The following is an 18,553-nucleotide window of genomic DNA, read 5'->3' as shown; positions in this document are numbered from 1 at the left end:
ATAATGATAATGATAATGATAATAATGACATAATGTTTAAATGATTGAAGTCATGTAACGTTGAAACTTTCGGAAAAGTCTTGAAACATTGGAAACTGAAATAATGTGGATGAATTACTTGTCCACTGAAAACATTAGGATATTAGGTTTACCAATGGGATATTATTCAGCTTGACCCAAAATGAGTTATTGGGCAAGATTCGTCTACAGCTGAATGATCTGGGCTTCTTAAATTTACATCTTCTCAAACTCATTAATAATTCATCAAGTTTAAACGAAGGAAATCGCGGCCATAAGTAAATAAGTAAAGTAAGCAAAAGCTTTTTTAATGTGTCAATGTATTTAGTTTTCAAAACTAATTGGGGACACGACAAAAAAAATTAAAAATATTTACAAATAAGGAATAATAATAAAAATGTATATACAATTAAAATATGTAGCATGTATAAATTGTACAATAAAACAATGGGTATATAAGAGCTAGTCTCTAAGAATTGCAAAGGTTACAGCAGCTATTGTTGTTGCTTAAGATCGACGTTAGGTCTTTTTTCCTAATGTTCTTTTTAAAAGATTCAATATTCGAAGAGCCTTTCATTTTATTATCTAGTTTCTACCATATATGAGGTCCTTGATATCTAATAGAATGTTTTCCATAGTTAATGGTGTTAAAAGTAGGAATATCAAAATCACTGTTTCTTAATGAGTAACTAGCGCTTTTCTGCTTAAACAGTTCGTCAACAATACTTGGTGCGAGGCTATATTTTACTTTGTACATTAATGTAGCGATATCTTGTAGTCTTCGATTTAGAAGTGAAGGTAGCTCTGAACGAACCAGAAGGTTTTCGTATGATTCTGAATGGAAAACGGTGTTTGGATATCTGAGTATAGATTGATACAATTTTCTTCCTCAGGCTCCATCCACACTATGGTGGGGGAATTTGAAAACGGAGTTTTCAAAACGCATCAAATGTTTTCTGTCCACACTATACGCCGGAGGAATTAAAAAACGCAACAATTATTGGTCATTTTGGATTGTCTTGTAAATCACATGATTATCGTAACACAGTTTTCGTAAAGCGTTTTCAAAATGTTTTCCGTCCACACGAAAACGAAAAGCCGGCTTTTTCAAATTTCTCCGGTTTGAAGAGCGTTTTCGAAAAGCTCCGTTTTCGTGACGTATTAATGTCAGAGGTAGGCCTCATCGTAGAAATAAGGCTGCGTTTCCAAATTTCTCCAACTTAGGCCCCAGTTATGAAGTCTTGGGTACCCGAGACAATCCTCCCCCTGAGGCAACTTTATCGAGCGTTAATATGTGAAAACGTCGTCTCTGTAGTCCGTGTCAAAGTTGACCCCACATGATTATTCATAATCCTAAACGAATAATCAAATGTGCAAATATCCCTCTTCCATCACTATCACTTCTTTGATACGAGTTTCTACTTTAAATCGTAAATCTAGACATTTCGTGACACTCGCCACGCCCAGATGTGTCTCAGTTAGGCGAGCCAAAGTGTTTACATGAAGAAAAGTTGTCCCGCCTGCCAGGGTTACCCTACCTGCCGAGGCGAAACAACTCGCCCAACCGAGTTGTCTCGCTCCCCGAGACGGGTTCGCGATCCTTTTAAAAACGGCTAGGGTAACTTGGGGGAAGACTTGTCTTGGTTAACCGAGGCCATATAAATGGGCCCTTAGTGTATACGCTGCTTCATCTTTCTACCTATTTTTTTTTTTTTTTTTCTTATTTTCGATTGAGAAGATATATCAAACACCCAAGACATTGTTTGACCACATTTCCAAATACCTTGAAGTTCGTCAAAACAAACTCCGCCGCGCGTCGTATTTTCAACGCTCTCCTCGATGTTTGGAAATGTGGTCAAATAAGGTCTTAGCCTAATAAATCATCCCAGATGAATATACCCACTCCCTATATAAATACTATAAACGATATAACTCTGTATATAAAGCTTTGAACACCACTGGCAAAAAGAGAGACTGGTTTTTGCCAAGACATTGGGTCAACTTGGATGGGCGTGGCTCAGACAATATGAGAGGAGCAGGGGAGATTTGAATAAGTTGCCTCAAAATCATGGTCAAGCGAGGGATCATCAACAAACTCCGACGTTCTCTGTACCATTGTGCCTCGAAATAAGAAGGCCTAGAAAAGCTTTGTGTTGTGTTCGCAGCGAAATATAAACGCTTTTGCTTGTGAAAATTTAATCACTTTTACATTTCACTGTTTTATTAACAATACCCGGGACACTGCGGAACTTCAAAGTGGGGGGGGGGGGGGGGGGGGCTTGACGATGATGCTTTTTCTCGTTTCCGGAATTCAGTTTTGCCATTTAGGTCCCAGTGGCAGAGACAGTTGGTAGCCTAGTTTGACCTTAGGGATGGAACATTTCAATCGCATTTTTGGTCCGGGGAATGAGAATTTCACCAACTGAATATTCAAAATGTCTAGTGTTCGAATGGTTGCCCTGGTGGTGGATCAGTGTTGACTGATATAAAACCCTTGTACTGTAAACATTAACAAACGAGTAGACAAACGTTATCTATTATTTTTTTTCAAGCTCGATTTCATTTTAACTACCATTCCCAAACTATTTGTATCAAAAACATAACCTCGCGCAGGACAAAATAGTATATATAGGCAAATCTATGGAAAATTAGAAGTGTCACTGGACACTTTCTAGCACAGTTACTTCCCTCAGGTTTTATTAATCCAATCCTTTGCCTGGTACCTTTACTTTGCTATGCACAATTCAGTTTTTAAAAACATAATTTGTCATCAGATTCCAACACAAACGCTGTAATTCCTCACGCGTGTTACCGACCCGTCAAGATGACTACCAACACCGTGATAAGACAGAGCCTTAAGCAAACCAAGATGGTACCGGCAACGAGGACATCACCAAACAAAAGTTTTAATGAACAGAACAATGGCTATGCACGAGCGTCAGAAATCTTTGTACAATTTCTTTGCCGTCCTCTGAAAAACAATAACATGAAATGACTACGTTCTGCGTATTTGGAGAACGCGAACGACGGCGGCTAATTTTTCATATTTTCATTTGGAATTGAATGCTGGCCAGGCGTTACATATTTAGCTTTAGCAAGTTCTGAGACCAATAGGCGCACTGAACGAAATTCGAAGGTAAAATATAAATTCATTTTTTTACTAGACATTGTTCTCGGGGTCGCCGCGGTAATTGCTTAAACTATCTCTTATTTCTATTAGCGCAAGTACTCGCCTCACTCGACGAATCCAATCCAGGATACGAACGATAACAATAGATTAGTTTAAGAACAGAAGACATTAAGACATTTTAGACATTTTTTGCGGAAATGTCTACAATTTCGGCAAACACATTCTCGAAAACTTGAGTCACTTGACGAATCCGTTGTCCGTGGAATCCTTAATTTTACTCACTCTCATAGGATTGCGAAGATCTACTGCATGCATTAGAAAAATGATTAAATACATCAATTTGCCGATTTAATACATCAATTTATCAATTTACCTCGTCTCCCCACTTTAAGCAGTCGTTCTCGCGATCTTTCAGCTTGTTGTAGATGTGGAGGAACTGCAGTATACCGTGTTTCCGAACATGATCTGCGTATTGTTTTGTCTCAGACCATGTAAGAGGAGTACCCAAAGCGAGAAGGCCCATGTTGGATACTCAAGCTGCAAAGATATAAAGGAGTAACCGGTAAACTGATAAAAAGGCGTTCTTAAAACACGCCAGATGTTTAATAAATCATTTCTGGAATAAATTTGGCAAATCGCCTTTGATCTTGCCACATATAAGTAACTCATCTGGCAAAGACATGCTGTTTTTGACCATCGTTTTACAAGACGGAATAAATATTGCCAAATTATAAACGAAGACAATACGTCAACTGTTGTTGATTCGAAAATGGGTACAGTGTGTGTGTGGAGGGAAAAAAGTTGGCAACATTGAAACAGGTCGAAGAAATGAGTGCGAAAACAGGGGTGTGGTGGGAGTAATACAAGCGAGATCTTTTCTGTTAATGTTGCTGCTGTTCTTTTTTGCATGGCTGTGATCCAGGCAATAAAGGAAAAATTCCTGTGTGGCTCCAAAGAAAATTGTGCCTTCCCCATCATCTAATATTAACCGCCATTTACCCATGTTCGCTGCATTGCAGACCCATTCGCCATTTTATAGTCACAAACATACTTGGAAGTCACGTGATCAGTTAAAAAAACACTTGTGAAACACAGATGCCACAGATTACATTTCTTGGCAATGTCGATGTCCCAATGCACGGTAAAGTGGGAAGATGGTAAAAAAAACCTGTTTCCGGGGTCGTTTTGCTTATTCATATGAGCCATATTTTCCAAGTCATAGTACCTGTTATTTTAAAACAAAGGAAATTTCACTTCACATATCTATCAATTGAATTCCTTAGATGACAACGTGGATACTTTAAATGTACATTGCAGTCTTTAACTGTATTTCGAAATATCGAAGCGCGCGAGTAACGTCATAACTCAGACAAACTCAGACAAACTAAACGGAATGGTGGACGGTTTGACGCTTTTTCAAGCGCATAAGGAAGTGTTCCTAAAGCTATTTTTAAAACGAAAATTTGGCGTTCATTTTCCTCCTGTTTCTCCCAGAACACGCTTATGTTGTCTGACTCTCGCGGGGTTCCAACAATTTTCATTCTATTTTTAGACTTCGCGCGCTTCGTTTTTGGAATTCTTTATCATAATTTCATTAAAATTACACTATGCTAAAAAGCCAAGAGAGACTGCCTCAACCGTGGTTGTCTATGTCCAATCTTGCAACATCAAAAAATAAGGCTATTTATGAATGACTCAAGTGTACCTCCGCTATTAATCGCCCAAGGAAACTGTCTCAAAACGATAGAACCACTGCTGTGTCGCCTCAAAGTCTCCAGGAATATTTAAAGTTTCCATACTACAAACCTTGTGGCAAAAAAAATGTGCTTAAAATCCCCCTTTTGAATTATTTTCATGAATGCAAGATATTAACTACTGCAGAAAACACACTAAAAGAAACGTCGATAAATTCTGGACGTACAGATAGCTTCTTGTTTCGTTATTCTGACCGTGGGAACAACAGTCACTGATTTGTCAGTTTTATTTGCAACCTCTCGGGCGTGAAAAACTGACAAGGACGTGTCACAAAATCCTCGGTTAGACTGTCTGCGACGCAGGCTACGTTTACTTGCAACAAAAACAAAGTTCAAAACTCAGAATTGTTCTTATTCATAACAAGAAGCCTATAACGGCGCAGTAAAATTTAAAATGCATTATCTCAAATCGAAGGAAATCAGTTTTGTGAAGCAGCACTAGCCAAAGAACAGCAACACGACAACTCTAGTTACTGGCAAAACCAGAAAAAACAACTGCTCGCACATTCTCTTTGTGATATCTGTTAACCGTGGGAACAGTTAAACTCCATTGGCTTCTTCATTTAATAGGCCTTATCACGGTTTTCGACGCCATCTTGACGGGTAGGCAAAGGGGTCAGAAATTACATTGTTTGTATGGGAATCCGATGGCAAATAACTTTTTCCAAAATTTCATTTTACACAATTTGTGAATCGCAACGTTATTGGAAACTAAGCCTAGTTGAAGGATGCAGCTTGGCTAGAAGACGCTCAGTGAATTTTTCTAATTTTCCATAAATTTGTTTGGCTGGGTAGACGCCGTTCGCGGGGAACAAAATTACAGACAAATGTTTGGAAAATTAGAAAAATCTGAACGTCTTCTAGCCAAGCTACATCCTTCAAACTTGGTGAATACAATCTTCTACCTAGTATTTTAATAACGCTGCGATTCACAAATTGTGTAAAATTCAATTTAAAAAAAAAAAAAAAAAAAAGTTATTTGCCATCGGATTCCCATACAAACACTGTAATAAGGCCTATTCAGGATAACATTTGATGACTTTTCAACCAACAACAAATAAGTCTGTCCGTATCTGGACAAAGTTCAAATTATATGAAATCTGTAAAAAGCAGTCCCCTAGCATGAAAACCGCAGTCCAATAACTCTTTATTTGTTGAGAAAAAGTCTTAATTAACCGAGCGATAAATCATAGGATCATAACTATAGCGAATTAGCATCACTTAATTTCAATTTCCGTAAATATGGTCTCAATGTTGTATTTCCGATCCCGAGATCCTCGTTTTTTTTTTTGTTTTTTTTTTTCTAAATATATCACAAAGATTTTTAAACATCTCTTATTTTTGATTGATTTTACATCATCTAGGCCTAAATTTTGAAAAATTTGAACTAGACTGTTTCTGACACAGAACTGAGTATTGTTTAAAAAAACAATATCTGCGAGGAAAACACAGGGCTATTTAAGCCCACAACATACAGTCATAGTCATGAATATTTAAATATCCCAAACTTTTCTAAACATATTAATATTTTCAAAATATCTCGTAAGCTTCAAAATATCCCAAAAGCCGGATATCCGGAGATTTGTGGAAAGAGCTAAAACACCGTAATTAACATTATTAACAGAATTAACCTTCAGAAGAAACATCTTCCACTAGAGAGAAAAAAACGAAATCTTTTGTATTCAAATACTGCAACGCACATGCAAAAGTCAATCCCTGTGACTGTCGAGTGGCTGGTGAAAAAATCCATGATAGAATTTTACAATACCATGCAATACACTCACACATAAGAATATGTTTCATAAGAATATCGAGGCTGAAATTTACGAAATTGTAAGAATATTTTAATAATAAACCTGAGGCTGAGATTTTGAAAAGAATATGATTATTTTTGTGTAGAAATTTTTTAACTACGATGCAATTATATGTTTTTGACTAAACGGTATAAAATTATTCCTCCTCTAAACGGCAAAACTGGCTAAAAAGCAACAAAAACAGCACTAGCCGTATGTTCGACGCTATAATATGCACTTATTGACTGAGTGGGAGGGCCGGACGGGAAAATATTTGGCTCGAGGTCAGGACGTATGTACGGACCGAGTGCAGCGAGGTCCGTGCGTCCTGACCGAGAGACAAATACTTTCCCGTCCGGCCCGACCTTACTCAGTCAATAAGCATTTTATCATATGACCACTTAACACTTAAACCTAAATAGGACGCGATTACATAACATCAGACGGCCGTGCGGAAAAACCGCAGAAAAGATTCTACAATAAAAACTCAGTGTCATTTATTTCTTCGCGTCGAACAAGAAACTCACAATTCATCGAAAAATACGACTCATTTTCTCATATTTGTTTTTATAATGAAGTCCACAATTACAATTCATGCTAAAAAGCCAACAGAAAGTTGACATAAAGCTGTCAAAAATATGACAAAACCATCAAAAACTTAGCGAGTGACAAAAGTTCGCTTCACGCTTCACTGAAATTGTTCACAAATCTTCATCTGAAGACTCAAGAAAATGTCGGCGTCGTTTCAAGCTATTTGTCGACCTCTTGGATTCTCTTGAACAAGGGAGAACCAGCAACTGAATATTAATGACACCGATGTTGGCTCCAGCAAACAGAACCTGGGTTTCCTGACTTTGCTGGCTTTGCTGTGCAGTGGAAATTCAAGCGAGTTTTATTACCTGGATGAACTGTACGGTAATGAACTTGTGTTCGTACTCGGTTTTGTCTCCTCAAACAACACTGATGTAGAAACTGCAGAGCAATTTATCCTACTGTACAAAAGGTATATGTTTGTGATTTCTCTTCTCCCAACTCTGGACACTCGAAGAAAAAAATTATGTCGTACTTTGTTTTCTTCGCGACTTGCCGATTTTCTTGCTTTTGACCCACGACGAATTCGTTGATGCTTTCCACTGAAAGAAGTTTCGCCTCAAGACTGTTTGCTTATTCCGAAGGTTAGTTATCGGACAATTCATCCAGAAAAGTTGTTTTCTTGACCGCCTGTTTGCTTGTTGTTGGCTTCTGAGAAATTTGTGAACTTTTTCATTTGTGAGGACTGTTGACTTTCTTTCTGTGCTTCCGGGGTGAGTTGGCGACTGAAGTGGTTCTACATCGGTCAGTTCGCCTGGATAGTAAACTTCGCTCTCAGCATGTTCACTTTCAACACTCATTTTGAAAAGAACAAAATTTTCCAGCGACAAAATTGTTTTGTCATTAACTCGCATCGAGTTTCTAGTAGGGCCGTACGCATTTCTAGTACGTGTTTTTCCGGCCCTATCACTTCGACGCGTACGGCCCTCATACGGGATCTTTTTTTTCTTATGGCCGGTTTTCCAAGGAAATTGCGCGCAGGACCGTACGGGTCATATGATAATATAGGAATATTCACAAGAATATTTTTAGCCTAAAATCAAAATGAAAATAAGGATGTTCAGCCTCGGTCGGAAAAACAATGTCCTTATAGAAAAGAGTACGGTCATTTTTAATCCGTTGGAAGCGCGACTCCCTTCTTGCAAATACCCGGCAACTCCTTATATACAGTGGCCTAGTGGTATGTCGTGTGCTCTTGTATGAATTAAGATAAAAATACTCAAGTGAATGAATGCACACCGTTGGCTCCCAAAAGAAATTAGGCACCTTAAGCAACAGACGTTTTCGTTGACGACGGCGACGTGACGACCGATAAGAAACTGTGGCTAGAACGGCTTCAGGCTGCGGTCGCGACAGCAAGTTATATCCTTAAAGAAGGATTTCTCGGGCTAGCATCACATATTTTTGTTCTGTCCACTCCATCTACGAGTTGGAGACAAACTATAGTTGAAAAATAACTTGATGGAATTAAACCTTATACTATACATGTTTTACTAAGAGATGTAAAATCATTGCGAAAAATAACGAAACAATTTAAGTTTATAAACTTTGCCTGCTTTGAAATGTCAAATGTAAAAAGCAAAAAATACTTTCCATGTAAAACGCGTATTGCTAAAGCAATTAATTGCGATTTTTAACCAAAGTTTGTATCACCGCTCATTGAGAAAAAAAAAGACTTAAAAAAACTTAGACTGCCAAGATTACACACACACACTTTGTTGTGCTAAACATAGATTTTGAACAAAATCTCAGCTCACCGCGTTTTTCATTCGACACAATGATCGGTCGCTCAAATACAGGAGTTATGCCAGCTCTTTTGACAAAGAATCGAAAACAGCATTCTGCGAAGGGTGCAATAATCTTGTATGTACAAGAAATAAAATCCAGGCGAGTAAATTTGGTAGCGCTAAGTTTGTCAGCTCTTGTAAACGTTAAAAAAATACATGTACACACTGTTCGAACGAGTCGATTAAAAAAAGTCTCTGTGTTAAACGAAATACCAAGACGAGGGGATTGCCAAAATAAAATCAATGTTATTTCAAGCTATAGCAATCTACCGATTATCCGTTGAGAACACCTGAAAAAGCTAATTGTACTAAGCGGCATTACGTTGGATGGAAGCAACCTCTTCGCTGAAGGCTAGTTTGATATGCGAAAAACAATTTTCCAATTAAGAAATAATGAGTCCAGGAATACTTCCAGAACATTGTTTTAAGCATAAAGGCAATCATTATGCAACTTTACCTTGGTTCGGCACCAAAATAGCCCAAAAGTAAGCTAAAAGGGATCAAAACAAAAGATCAAGTACTCACGTTTTTCGTCGCGACGTGAAACCCCACGTTCTCACGTTCTCGATCTCAGGGCAACGTCAGGTCACAACGTGTTGTACATGCGCAGTGACGTCTCGAAAGAAATGTCACGTTTCCGGTTGCCGTCGTCAGGTCGGCGACGTCTGTTGCTTAAGGTGCCTATTGTTGTTGAACTAGAATGGTTAAATAAAGCAGGTCTGAAGATACACCGAAGGATTAGATTACAAGCGTCATATGCAAGTTATGCTGACTAGGCCGGAAGTTTCCACATCTCACTTTCATTTTCATTCTTATGGGCGGCTTTCAACCAGCCATATCACGAAAAGCCCTTATCCGTCTCTACGACGGCTACAAAGTTGTAAAATCACAAGAAACGATCAACAAGAAGACAACTTAGGTGAGTTCAAAGGAAACTTGTATTGCCAATTTTATACATTTTAAGAGCGACAGCAACATTCTCCAAACACTGCACATGCACAACCTCTTAGAACGAGCGAGGGTCATGAATATATATTCTGCAAAGACACAAAGGAATAAACCGTCTACTATAGTAGTTAACTACAAGAATATCAAAAGTGAAACCTTGCTGTATTGCAGACTCATTGATTAAGTCTATAGTGTTACGGTATCGCTTGACCGCCAGAAAGATATACTACGAAACTCTTCTACGAACCCAACTTATCTATTTAACAAGACGCTTTGCTGCGTGTACCCAGGCAGTCGTTATACTGAGAAGCAATAGCTATATTGCAATTGAGCTAAATGTTCTGCATTTGAAGTTGTACGAAACAGGAGTACCCGACGGAGCCGCTCGACAGAAAACCCGCTCGACAGGCTGCAATTACGCTGGCTGGGAAATATTAGCATTAGATCATTTGCTGGCTGGGATTTTCGTTCAGCGTCTGGCTGGCTAAAAACTGATTTAAAACACTGTCCCTAGCTGGAAAAAACGTGACTTGTTTGTTTTTCCTGGCTGTGACTTCTTCGAAAAAGCAATCAGTTAAACTGCTTCCGTCCTGGGAAAAAAAACGCGTGAGTGAGCTCTAAAGTCTAAAGTCTTCCGCCGTGAGACGATAAACCGCAAGCGGTCGTACTTACTCCCAGCGCCACGCGCTACAAATCAACGCGCGCGTGATACCATGCACGAAAATGATGGCTCCATTGTCAGATTGTTGCGGTTTATATTTTTCATCAACCAGTAAAAATTGCATAACACCAGCAGCTGTCATTTTAAATGACGTAATAACACTAGTATCTCGAATGGCCAAATCCGTTAAAAACGTTCTCTTCAATGGAACACCGCCGATCTCCAGGATCTCCGCTCGTTTGTCGTTCCATAGGCCTGAAGAAGCCGTCACTTCAGAAAACCGCTGCTGGCGCTATTGCGCTGCAAGCAGTCGGCAGTTATAAAGAAACAGTGGAAAGCAACTTAAAGGCTGGTAAATTCATTCCTATAATTCTCTTACAGCACACGGAAAAGTGATGGTACATTGTACTGGAATCAGTATGTTTTGCATTAAGGTATCGGCGGCATAAGAACTAGACTCTAAGGTGTTCATTTACATTCCTCGTTTGCAGTCATTCTGAGTTATTTCGAGGGCTCCGCTGGTAAAGGAAAGAAACGAGATCTGCCAATTAGTCTGAGATCTGCTGTGAAAGGGACTTGGCGCAGACAAACAAAGCAGCTGGATAAAGGGTAGGCATATTGTTCTGTTTATATGCGCTAGTCGGCTGCATCGGTGGTCAACTTTTCTCTCTTGATCCTAAAGTAATCAAGTAAAGTGATCTCATTGTACCATACACTCATCGTTTCGCTCATAGCATTTTTGGGTTGCTATAAATCTGCAAATTTGCTTAATCGAAAATTTTCCGAAAGTTGCCGGAAGACGAGGGACAATGGTTTGCCCTCTTTTTCAGTCATATTGGGTACATTAAATGCTTTAATCGTGGTTCAGTACTAGCATAACGAGTTAATGTTTGTCCTCTGGAAAACAAGGGACTATCGCGCGTTGCTCACCGGAAATGGCCGTCGGGTGAATTCATTCCACACTGTTCGCTGTCTCTTTGAGAGAAATGCTTTTGGTGAACCCATTCGGCACTGTTCGCTCTCTCTTTGAGAGAAATGCTTTTATTTTGAGACCCTAAACTTATTAATGTATCGGCGATTCAAGATTGCCGGGAGTTAATTTACATTTGCAGTCATTCTGAGTCATTTCAAAGGCTGGAGAGCAAAAAAAGAAAAAAGACTAAGGGAAGACCTCTGCCAGATCTAAGTTCCGCTGAGAAAAGGACTTACCAAAGAGACAAAGTAGCAAGGGTAGGCATATTTGTTTATATGCGCTAGCTCGGACTGCAATGCTGGGCATACAACTATCCTCTCTGACCTAAGATAAAGGGATCATTGTACCATAGAATCAACGCCTCGATCATAGCACTTTTGTATTGCTTTAAATCACTGCAACTTTGCGTGATGGAATTTTCCGAAAGTTGCCGGACGACAAGAGTCAATTGTTTGCCCTCTTTTTCAGTCTTATTGGGTACAAGGGACTATCGCGCGTTGCTCACCGGAAATGGTAGTTAAATCATGCAAGGTATTTTATTTGGCATAATAAGTAAAATGTTAAAATTGTCTATGTTATTAAAATCTTTGTCAGTTAAAAGAATTCAAGATTTTACCTTCTTAAACTTTCCTTCAGTTTTTAGTTGAGAAGGAAACAACTTTCGTCTTTCTGTGCGGCTTTCTTTGAGCAAAAATATATCATTTGTCACCTTTGGTTGTGTTTCACAAGGTTAACTGGTCAGACCTGTAGGTTCTGCGTGTAATCATGTAATCATTGAATTTCCGTACCAGGAACCGAAGGATCTTTCGAAGCCTAAAGAAGACAGAAATCAGCGAAGGATTACAGAACTCGCGATCGTTTGTCATTTTGAAAACATTGTTTTAGAATTGTGAAAAGCAAACTACTAAGCAAGAAAGTCCGGAAAATATTGCCAAAGTACAATTTGACAAGCATAACGCGCGATGTGTTTGACTACCCCAAGCAAGTGAATTTCCGGTAATAAACGCGATCCAAAACAGCTTTAATTTGAACTCATCGTTGACCTACCAGTTGAGGCAACGGTTTCATTCTGCACGCTAGTGCCGTGAACTAACTAGAGTCGTGAAATGAATGATCTATCGATGGACTGTATATCGAAATGGACACTTCTGCCAGTTTAAAATACTTTCACCAAAGAGCGCACGTCTGGACGAACAAGTAACGATTGCTTTTGCTGCGAATCCTTGCGGCTTCTGTCGTGAGTCTTTTGCGGTGATCGCCTGACGAACAAGTAACGATTGCTTTTGCTGCGAATCCTTGCGGCTTCTGTCGTGAGTCTTTTGCGGTGATCGCCTGACGAACAACCAACGATTGCTTTTGCTGCGAATCCTTGCGGCTTCTGTCGTGAGTCTTTTGCGGTGATCGCCTGACGAACAACCAACGATTGCTTTTGCTGCGAATCCTTGCGGCTTCTGTCGTGAGTCTTTTGCGGTGATCGCCTGACGAACAAGTAACGATTGCTTTTGCTGCGAATCCTTGCGGCTTCTGTCGTAAGTCTTTTGCGGTGATCGCCTGACGAACAACCAACGATTGCTTTTGCTGCGAATCCTTGCGGCTTCTGTCGTGAGTCTTTTGCGGTGATCGCCTGACGAACAAGTAACGATTGCTTTTGCTGCGAATCCTTGCGATTTCTGTCGTAAGTCTTTTGCGGTGATCGCCTGACGAACAACCAACGATTGCTTTTGCTGCGAATCCTTGCGGCTTCTGTCGTGAGTCTTTTGCGGTGATCGCCTGACGAACAACCAACGATTGCTTTTGCTGCGAATCCTTGCGGCTTCTGTCGTGAGTCTTTTGTGGTGATCGCCTTACAAACAAGTAACGATTGCTTTTGCTGCGAATCCTTGCGGCTTCTGTCGTGAGTCTTTTGCGGTGATCGCCTGACGAACAAGTAACGATTGCTTTTGCTGCGAATCCTTGCGGCTTCTGTTGTGAGTCTTTTGCGGTGATCGCCTGACGAACAACCAACGATTGCTTTTGCTGCGAATCCTTGCGGCTTCTGTCGTGAGTCTTTTGCGGTGATCGGCTGACGAACAAGTAACGATTGCTATTGCTGCGAATCCTTGCGGCTTCTGTCGTGAGTCTTTTGCGGTGATCGCCTGACGAACAACCAACGATTGTTTTTGCTGCGAATCCTTGCGGCTTCTGTCGTGAGTCTTTTGCGGTGATCGCCTGACGAACAAGTAACGATTGCTTTTGCTGCGAATCCTTCCGGCTTCTGTATTGAACCTTTTGTCAACGAAATGTCATATTGACAAAGGTAACTGACATCTGTTTGTATCGTAGGTTCATTTGAAAATAAAAATGACAGACACTGGGTAGCCAAAGCCTAGTGAGGGCTTTGTAATCTCGTCTCGCTTTTACTTCATGAGCTAAACAATGTTTCTTTGTATGGAGGTTCGTTGACTTTTTGGAACAATAACTGTGAGAAATGAAATGAATGTGAAAGTTTGTCGTATGTAAGCGTTAGAAACTGATTGATAGGTTGCTTGTTATACTTATAATAACAACGATAGATCTTCATTAATATCTAGATTACGTCTGTTAAGTGAATGGACATTGTTTATACTTCACGCTTCTTTTGGAGGGAATTCACGATTTATTTTCAGAGTGAAGCTTGGATCCCTGAAGGATAATCAGGACATTTTAAGCACATTTTATCTTTCCCTTTTGTTTACTGTTGAATGGTAAGTGTAATCTCTTAAGTGTTACAAAAACTTTCCAGTCAAATGTAAAAATGAAACCATTAACGTACTTATTGCGTTCATGGTACGCAATACTAAATCCGTTGTTATATTAATAGTTTTAAGGAAATGTACCTTGCTGTGGTATATTGAAATTACTAGCTCGCTGGCTGGCAAAAAATGGTATACTCGAACATGCTGGCAAACTTTTGGCAAACTTTTCTTATGCTGGCTGGCTAGGTGACAAATTTAAAGCATGCTGGCTCGTTGACGACCTCAACGTCGAGCGCTGGCTGGGAGTCCGATAACTTCGAAATCCTGCTTGCTGGCGGTGAAGAGCGGGTATTTTTTTCCCAGGAAAGTTAAATATTAAACAAGATTGACGAAGCGACACTCGGGTAATGTTAAGCAGACCGTACGGTGGATTTTCTTCAAAACTGTCGTTGGGTACTCCTGACGAAATTCAATCGAATTGATGTGCTTAAGCTATTCTGCTTTTGATTGCATTTCTTCGAATCGATTAATAGCTTATTACTCGTTTGCAAGTCTTTAGGATGTGAAATGAGTCAAGGTCTTTATATCAACCTATAACCGTTTCAGTCTATTTTCCTTAGCCTTTGTCGTTGTTATTTGCGTTTCTCAAGCAAGCGAGACATTTTGAATTTCACTGTTATGGCGATGCGTGACATAGACCTACGAACGCGGTTGTCGAAATCATATCCTTATCTCTTGATTTTTAGCCCATTTAGAAGTTTTAAAAAGTATTAGGAAAAGTGCTTCTGTAAATGCTTGTTTGTTCAGTACAGGTAATCAGCCGCCTAGATAGCCAAAGTAAGTTCCTGATGTTTGCAATATTTTCCGGCCGCAATGTAGGCGTACCGCGGAGGTACACCAACACGGCGGTTCCATACTGGTCTCTGTAAATTTGTGCAAAAACTTGGGAAAACGCAAAGACCTGAAAATTCGAGGAGTGTCATCTTTAGTAATCTCCTATAACATCACAATTTCTTGATTTTATCCACCAAATGGTTTTCGAATAAATTTTTTATTGCGTCAGGATTGCGCGACAGTGCAAACCAAGAATTGTTTTGCTGGGGTCACTGACATACATTAGTTTCTTTCAGCTTAAATGTACAATAATTCGCTACATGAGTTTCACTCTTGTTAAGACACATAACTCTGTTACAAGCAAATAACGAGAGAATATCGTTTAGTTCGAGATTTTATCTTTATTATACTTTACGAAGTTTCTCAGAGCATTTTACTTAGGTGTACTCGAACAGATGAATTCGTAAACAAATTATCTAACCTTTCTGCTCTTGTTGCTCAGACGTTCTTGAGCTCGTGCTGGGATTCTACTTGGATCACGATCACGTCTAAAAATACGAAGACGCTTCTGAAGATGCTTTTTATCAAGTTGAAGAGTTGATAGCCCCGGTTAATGACTCCTTTGGTATAACATGATTCATGATTCACTCAAAATGTTCGCTCGTAAATCGATCTCTCGTAAGGCTTGCAGCGACCCGTTCCGAAAACGCTTAACGTCCTTTAGTGTTGGTCTACCTTGAACGGTGTGTTCATTTGTATATGATTTCATCGCCCTAGAAATCATGGAATCCGTGCTAACTTTTCTCGACGACAACCTCTGTAAATTCCATGCGCTGTACGCATGCACAGGTGGCGCATGCGCTTTAGAGACCAGACGGCGATTTGTGACTGAACGCGGAAAAAAAGAAAGCCGAAAGTTAAACCCAGGCCTCACTGCCTGGGTAACAATACGTAATGTAATCTTAGCCACAAAGGAGCGATTTCTGAGCAACACAATCTACTACCAAACTAAGTTAAGCCTACTACTGCTAAACTTTAGTCACCATTGACACGAACCCACAAAGAATCTCGATGTCTCCAAAGAAATCTCCTTACGGTCCACTTAACCTTAAAAAAAGTCCCTCAATAGATCGTTTTCACGTGACGTCATCACTTTCTAAAATCCAAAACAAAAGAGCCACCAAAGCTTTTGTCCTCATCAGGCGCAAGAGGCGGTATATTTATATCTGTTTACAATTTTACAGCTCAATAGCGTGCTTCGTTTGGAATCCAGAGCATTTTGAATTTCAGGGTTATCGAGGTGCGTGACACAAGGCTATTATCGAGTTTGTCGAAAAATATATACTTATCCCATGATTTTGAGCCTTTTTAGAAGTTAAAGCATTAGGAAAAGTGCTTATGTAAATGCTTGTTTGATCAGTACTGATAATCAGTCGATCGCCTAGATAGCCAAAGTAAGTTCTAGTTGTTTACACTATTTTCCGGCCGCCATATTGGTGTACCACGGAGGTACACCAACATGGCGTTTTCATACTGGGCTCTGTAAATATCGGCGAAACATTTCGACGAATATCTGAAGTTTGGGGAAACGCACAGGCCTAAAACTTGGAGAAGTGGCTTATTTAGTTATCTTCTATAACATCATAATTTCATAGCTTTTTCCACTGTATGGTTTTCGATTTATTTTTTTATTGCGTGACAGTGAAAACGATCCATAGCGTTTACAGTAGCAATAACACTCTATAGCGTTTCCACTCGGTCTCTGCCGAGAACAACAACAGGACTGTATACTACCTAGCTGACTCTTTATAAACATTTAACTAATATTCTAGAACATTCTTGGAGCTTCTATTTATGTAGCATTACATTATAATTACATCATGCGGTAGAATGTTCTAAAATGTTCCATAGCGTGACAGTAGAAGATTCTGGCACAAACACTGCGTGACTTGACATTCTAGAAGTTTCCAGAAACTTAAATATTCATGTCTGCTCTGAGTGCCCCTTTATGACATAAAATGTATTTCATGCCTTGGAAGTAAATTGGAAGTAAATCATTATCGTTCCATAGTATACCGTAGTCAGATCGTTCTACCAAACGTCAGATCGCTCCTTGGTCAGGCCACAATTTTAAGAGACAATCCAGTCAGACTATTCGGGTCATAAAAAGTCAAGAAAAACATTCTTAAAGAGAAACGCCGACGTACTGTCTGAAGGCTAATAATATCGATTCACGGACCGAGTTTAAACAGATTACAAACATCTCCCTTGATTGTATTCGAACTTAACATCTTATCATATTGCATTAAATTTTTAGGTTTTAGCTTCTCGATCGATGCAAAGCTCGTGGCGCATTCCGGAAAACCGAATCCAGTTTAACAGGAGCATATCACGTGAGGCTAATAAGCTTATGTTCTCAGAACACCGCGACTGTTTCCTTACTTTTTGTACCTTGCAGGCTGAACTGGCGTGAGCGATGGTTTACAAAACGGGTGAGGCCGCAGAAAAAAAGTGTTACGCTCGAGGTGAGGAACTGGTGTAAATGGGCGGCAAAAGATAACAAGATACCGTGAAGACACTAAGACGGGAACTGACATAAGCTGTTACATATCTCTCAAATAAAACTTACCCCAATATCCCAACGAGAAGCGAGGAATTCCAATATACGTTCTTGAAGGTGTTGATCAGAAAAAGATCGAAAGAACGAAATTAAACTGTATAAATAATCTATGTAACTTAATGTCTGCCCATTGTTTTTAGCCCTTATGGTTATTTTGGGCAGGCAGTACTCTATACTAATTTAATGTTTATTGTAATTATTTTATAAATTGTGAGTACAAATAAATGGTTGTTGTTGTTGTTGTTGTTGTTGTTGTTGTTGTTGTTGTAAACCCTTCGAAAGATTCGACGACTACAACCTGAAATGGTTCGTGGATGGTGTACTCAAACACCCACGAGATCGGGTAATTAACATCGGTAACTAAATCCAAAAAATTAATTCAGTCAATAGGACCGCCAAAATTATCATGCTAAATAAATACATGTAGCGCACGCGGTTACACTTATCTCGCCTTTAAACCTTGGATATCACGAAAAAGCATCTAACAATTTCCTGATACGATATCGAGCGGATTGCTCTTCTTTTGTTTGTTTGTTTGTATCACTCGAAACACGTGCAATCAGAGAAGGCAGAAGTTTCTGCCGAAACATGTCAAGTAAAACTTGACCTTACATCAATTTAATTGGAAAGCCAACAGTTCCCTAATGTTTTATCGAGCTTGTTGCACAGAACTGTGCTATGCATTAAGAGGAATAACGCAAACAAAATAAAAAGCAAGGTTCATGATGGT

At 39.5% G+C, this 18,553-nt stretch overlaps 2 protein-coding genes across 8 annotated transcripts in view; one reads left to right on the top strand and one right to left on the bottom strand.

Annotated features, from left to right (window-relative positions):
• The window catches only part of LOC110053185 (glutamate--cysteine ligase catalytic subunit-like), a 35,736-nt gene that overhangs the window by 12,940 nt on the left and 4,243 nt on the right, over positions 1-18,553 (bottom strand). Inside the window, exons 1-2 of one of the 3 annotated variants that reach the window (XM_089271138.1) lie at positions 15,685-16,864; positions 3,522-3,685 (exon numbers count right to left, since the gene is read on the bottom strand). In XM_089271138.1, the coding sequence (XP_089127264.1) occupies positions 3,522-3,671 (150 nt within the window). In that variant the 5' untranslated portion in view covers positions 3,672-3,685; positions 15,685-16,864. Of the gene's footprint in view, positions 1-3,521; positions 3,686-9,598; positions 9,670-15,684; positions 16,865-18,553 lie in introns of those variants that run through there. The other 2 variants (XM_089271137.1, XM_089271139.1) reach the window with 2 other exon arrangements.
• Positions 9,830-18,224, top strand: LOC149105129 (uncharacterized). Of its 5 annotated transcripts, none has more exons than XM_089271164.1 (3): positions 9,830-9,992; positions 11,174-11,291; positions 17,662-18,224. In XM_089271164.1, exons 1-3 carry the CDS (start codon positions 9,830-9,832, stop codon positions 17,774-17,776), a joined length of 396 nt encoding a protein of 131 aa, XP_089127290.1. In that variant the 3' UTR covers positions 17,777-18,224. The 5 variants fall into 5 exon arrangements, 4 of the variants coding, with proteins under 4 accessions (XP_089127290.1, XP_089127287.1, XP_089127291.1 ...); XM_089271161.1 differs by lacking the exon at positions 17,662-18,224 and adding an exon at positions 11,795-16,112; XM_089271165.1 differs by lacking the exon at positions 9,830-9,992 and adding an exon at positions 9,999-11,034.

The sequence above is a fragment of the Orbicella faveolata genome, unplaced genomic scaffold (genome assembly GCF_042242905.1).
Source record: "Orbicella faveolata isolate gen_17 unplaced genomic scaffold, um_ofav_v1 contig_34, whole genome shotgun sequence".
In the NCBI taxonomy this organism is placed as follows: domain Eukaryota; kingdom Metazoa; phylum Cnidaria; class Anthozoa; order Scleractinia; family Merulinidae; genus Orbicella; species Orbicella faveolata.
This window is presented reverse-complemented; position numbering and strand designations above follow the sequence as displayed.

Coding starts and splice junctions, on each gene's coding strand:
- LOC149105129 (XM_089271161.1), top strand. CDS start 9,830: ATGCAAGTTATGCTGACTAGGCCGGAAGTTTCCACATCTCACTTTCAT. Junction 9,993..11,173: donor TCAACAAGAAGACAACTTAG/GTGAGTTCAAAG, acceptor CCTCGTTTGCAG/TCATTCTGAGTTATTTCGAG. Junction 11,292..11,794: donor ACAAAGCAGCTGGATAAAGG/GTAGGCATATTG, acceptor TTACATTTGCAG/TCATTCTGAGTCATTTCAAA.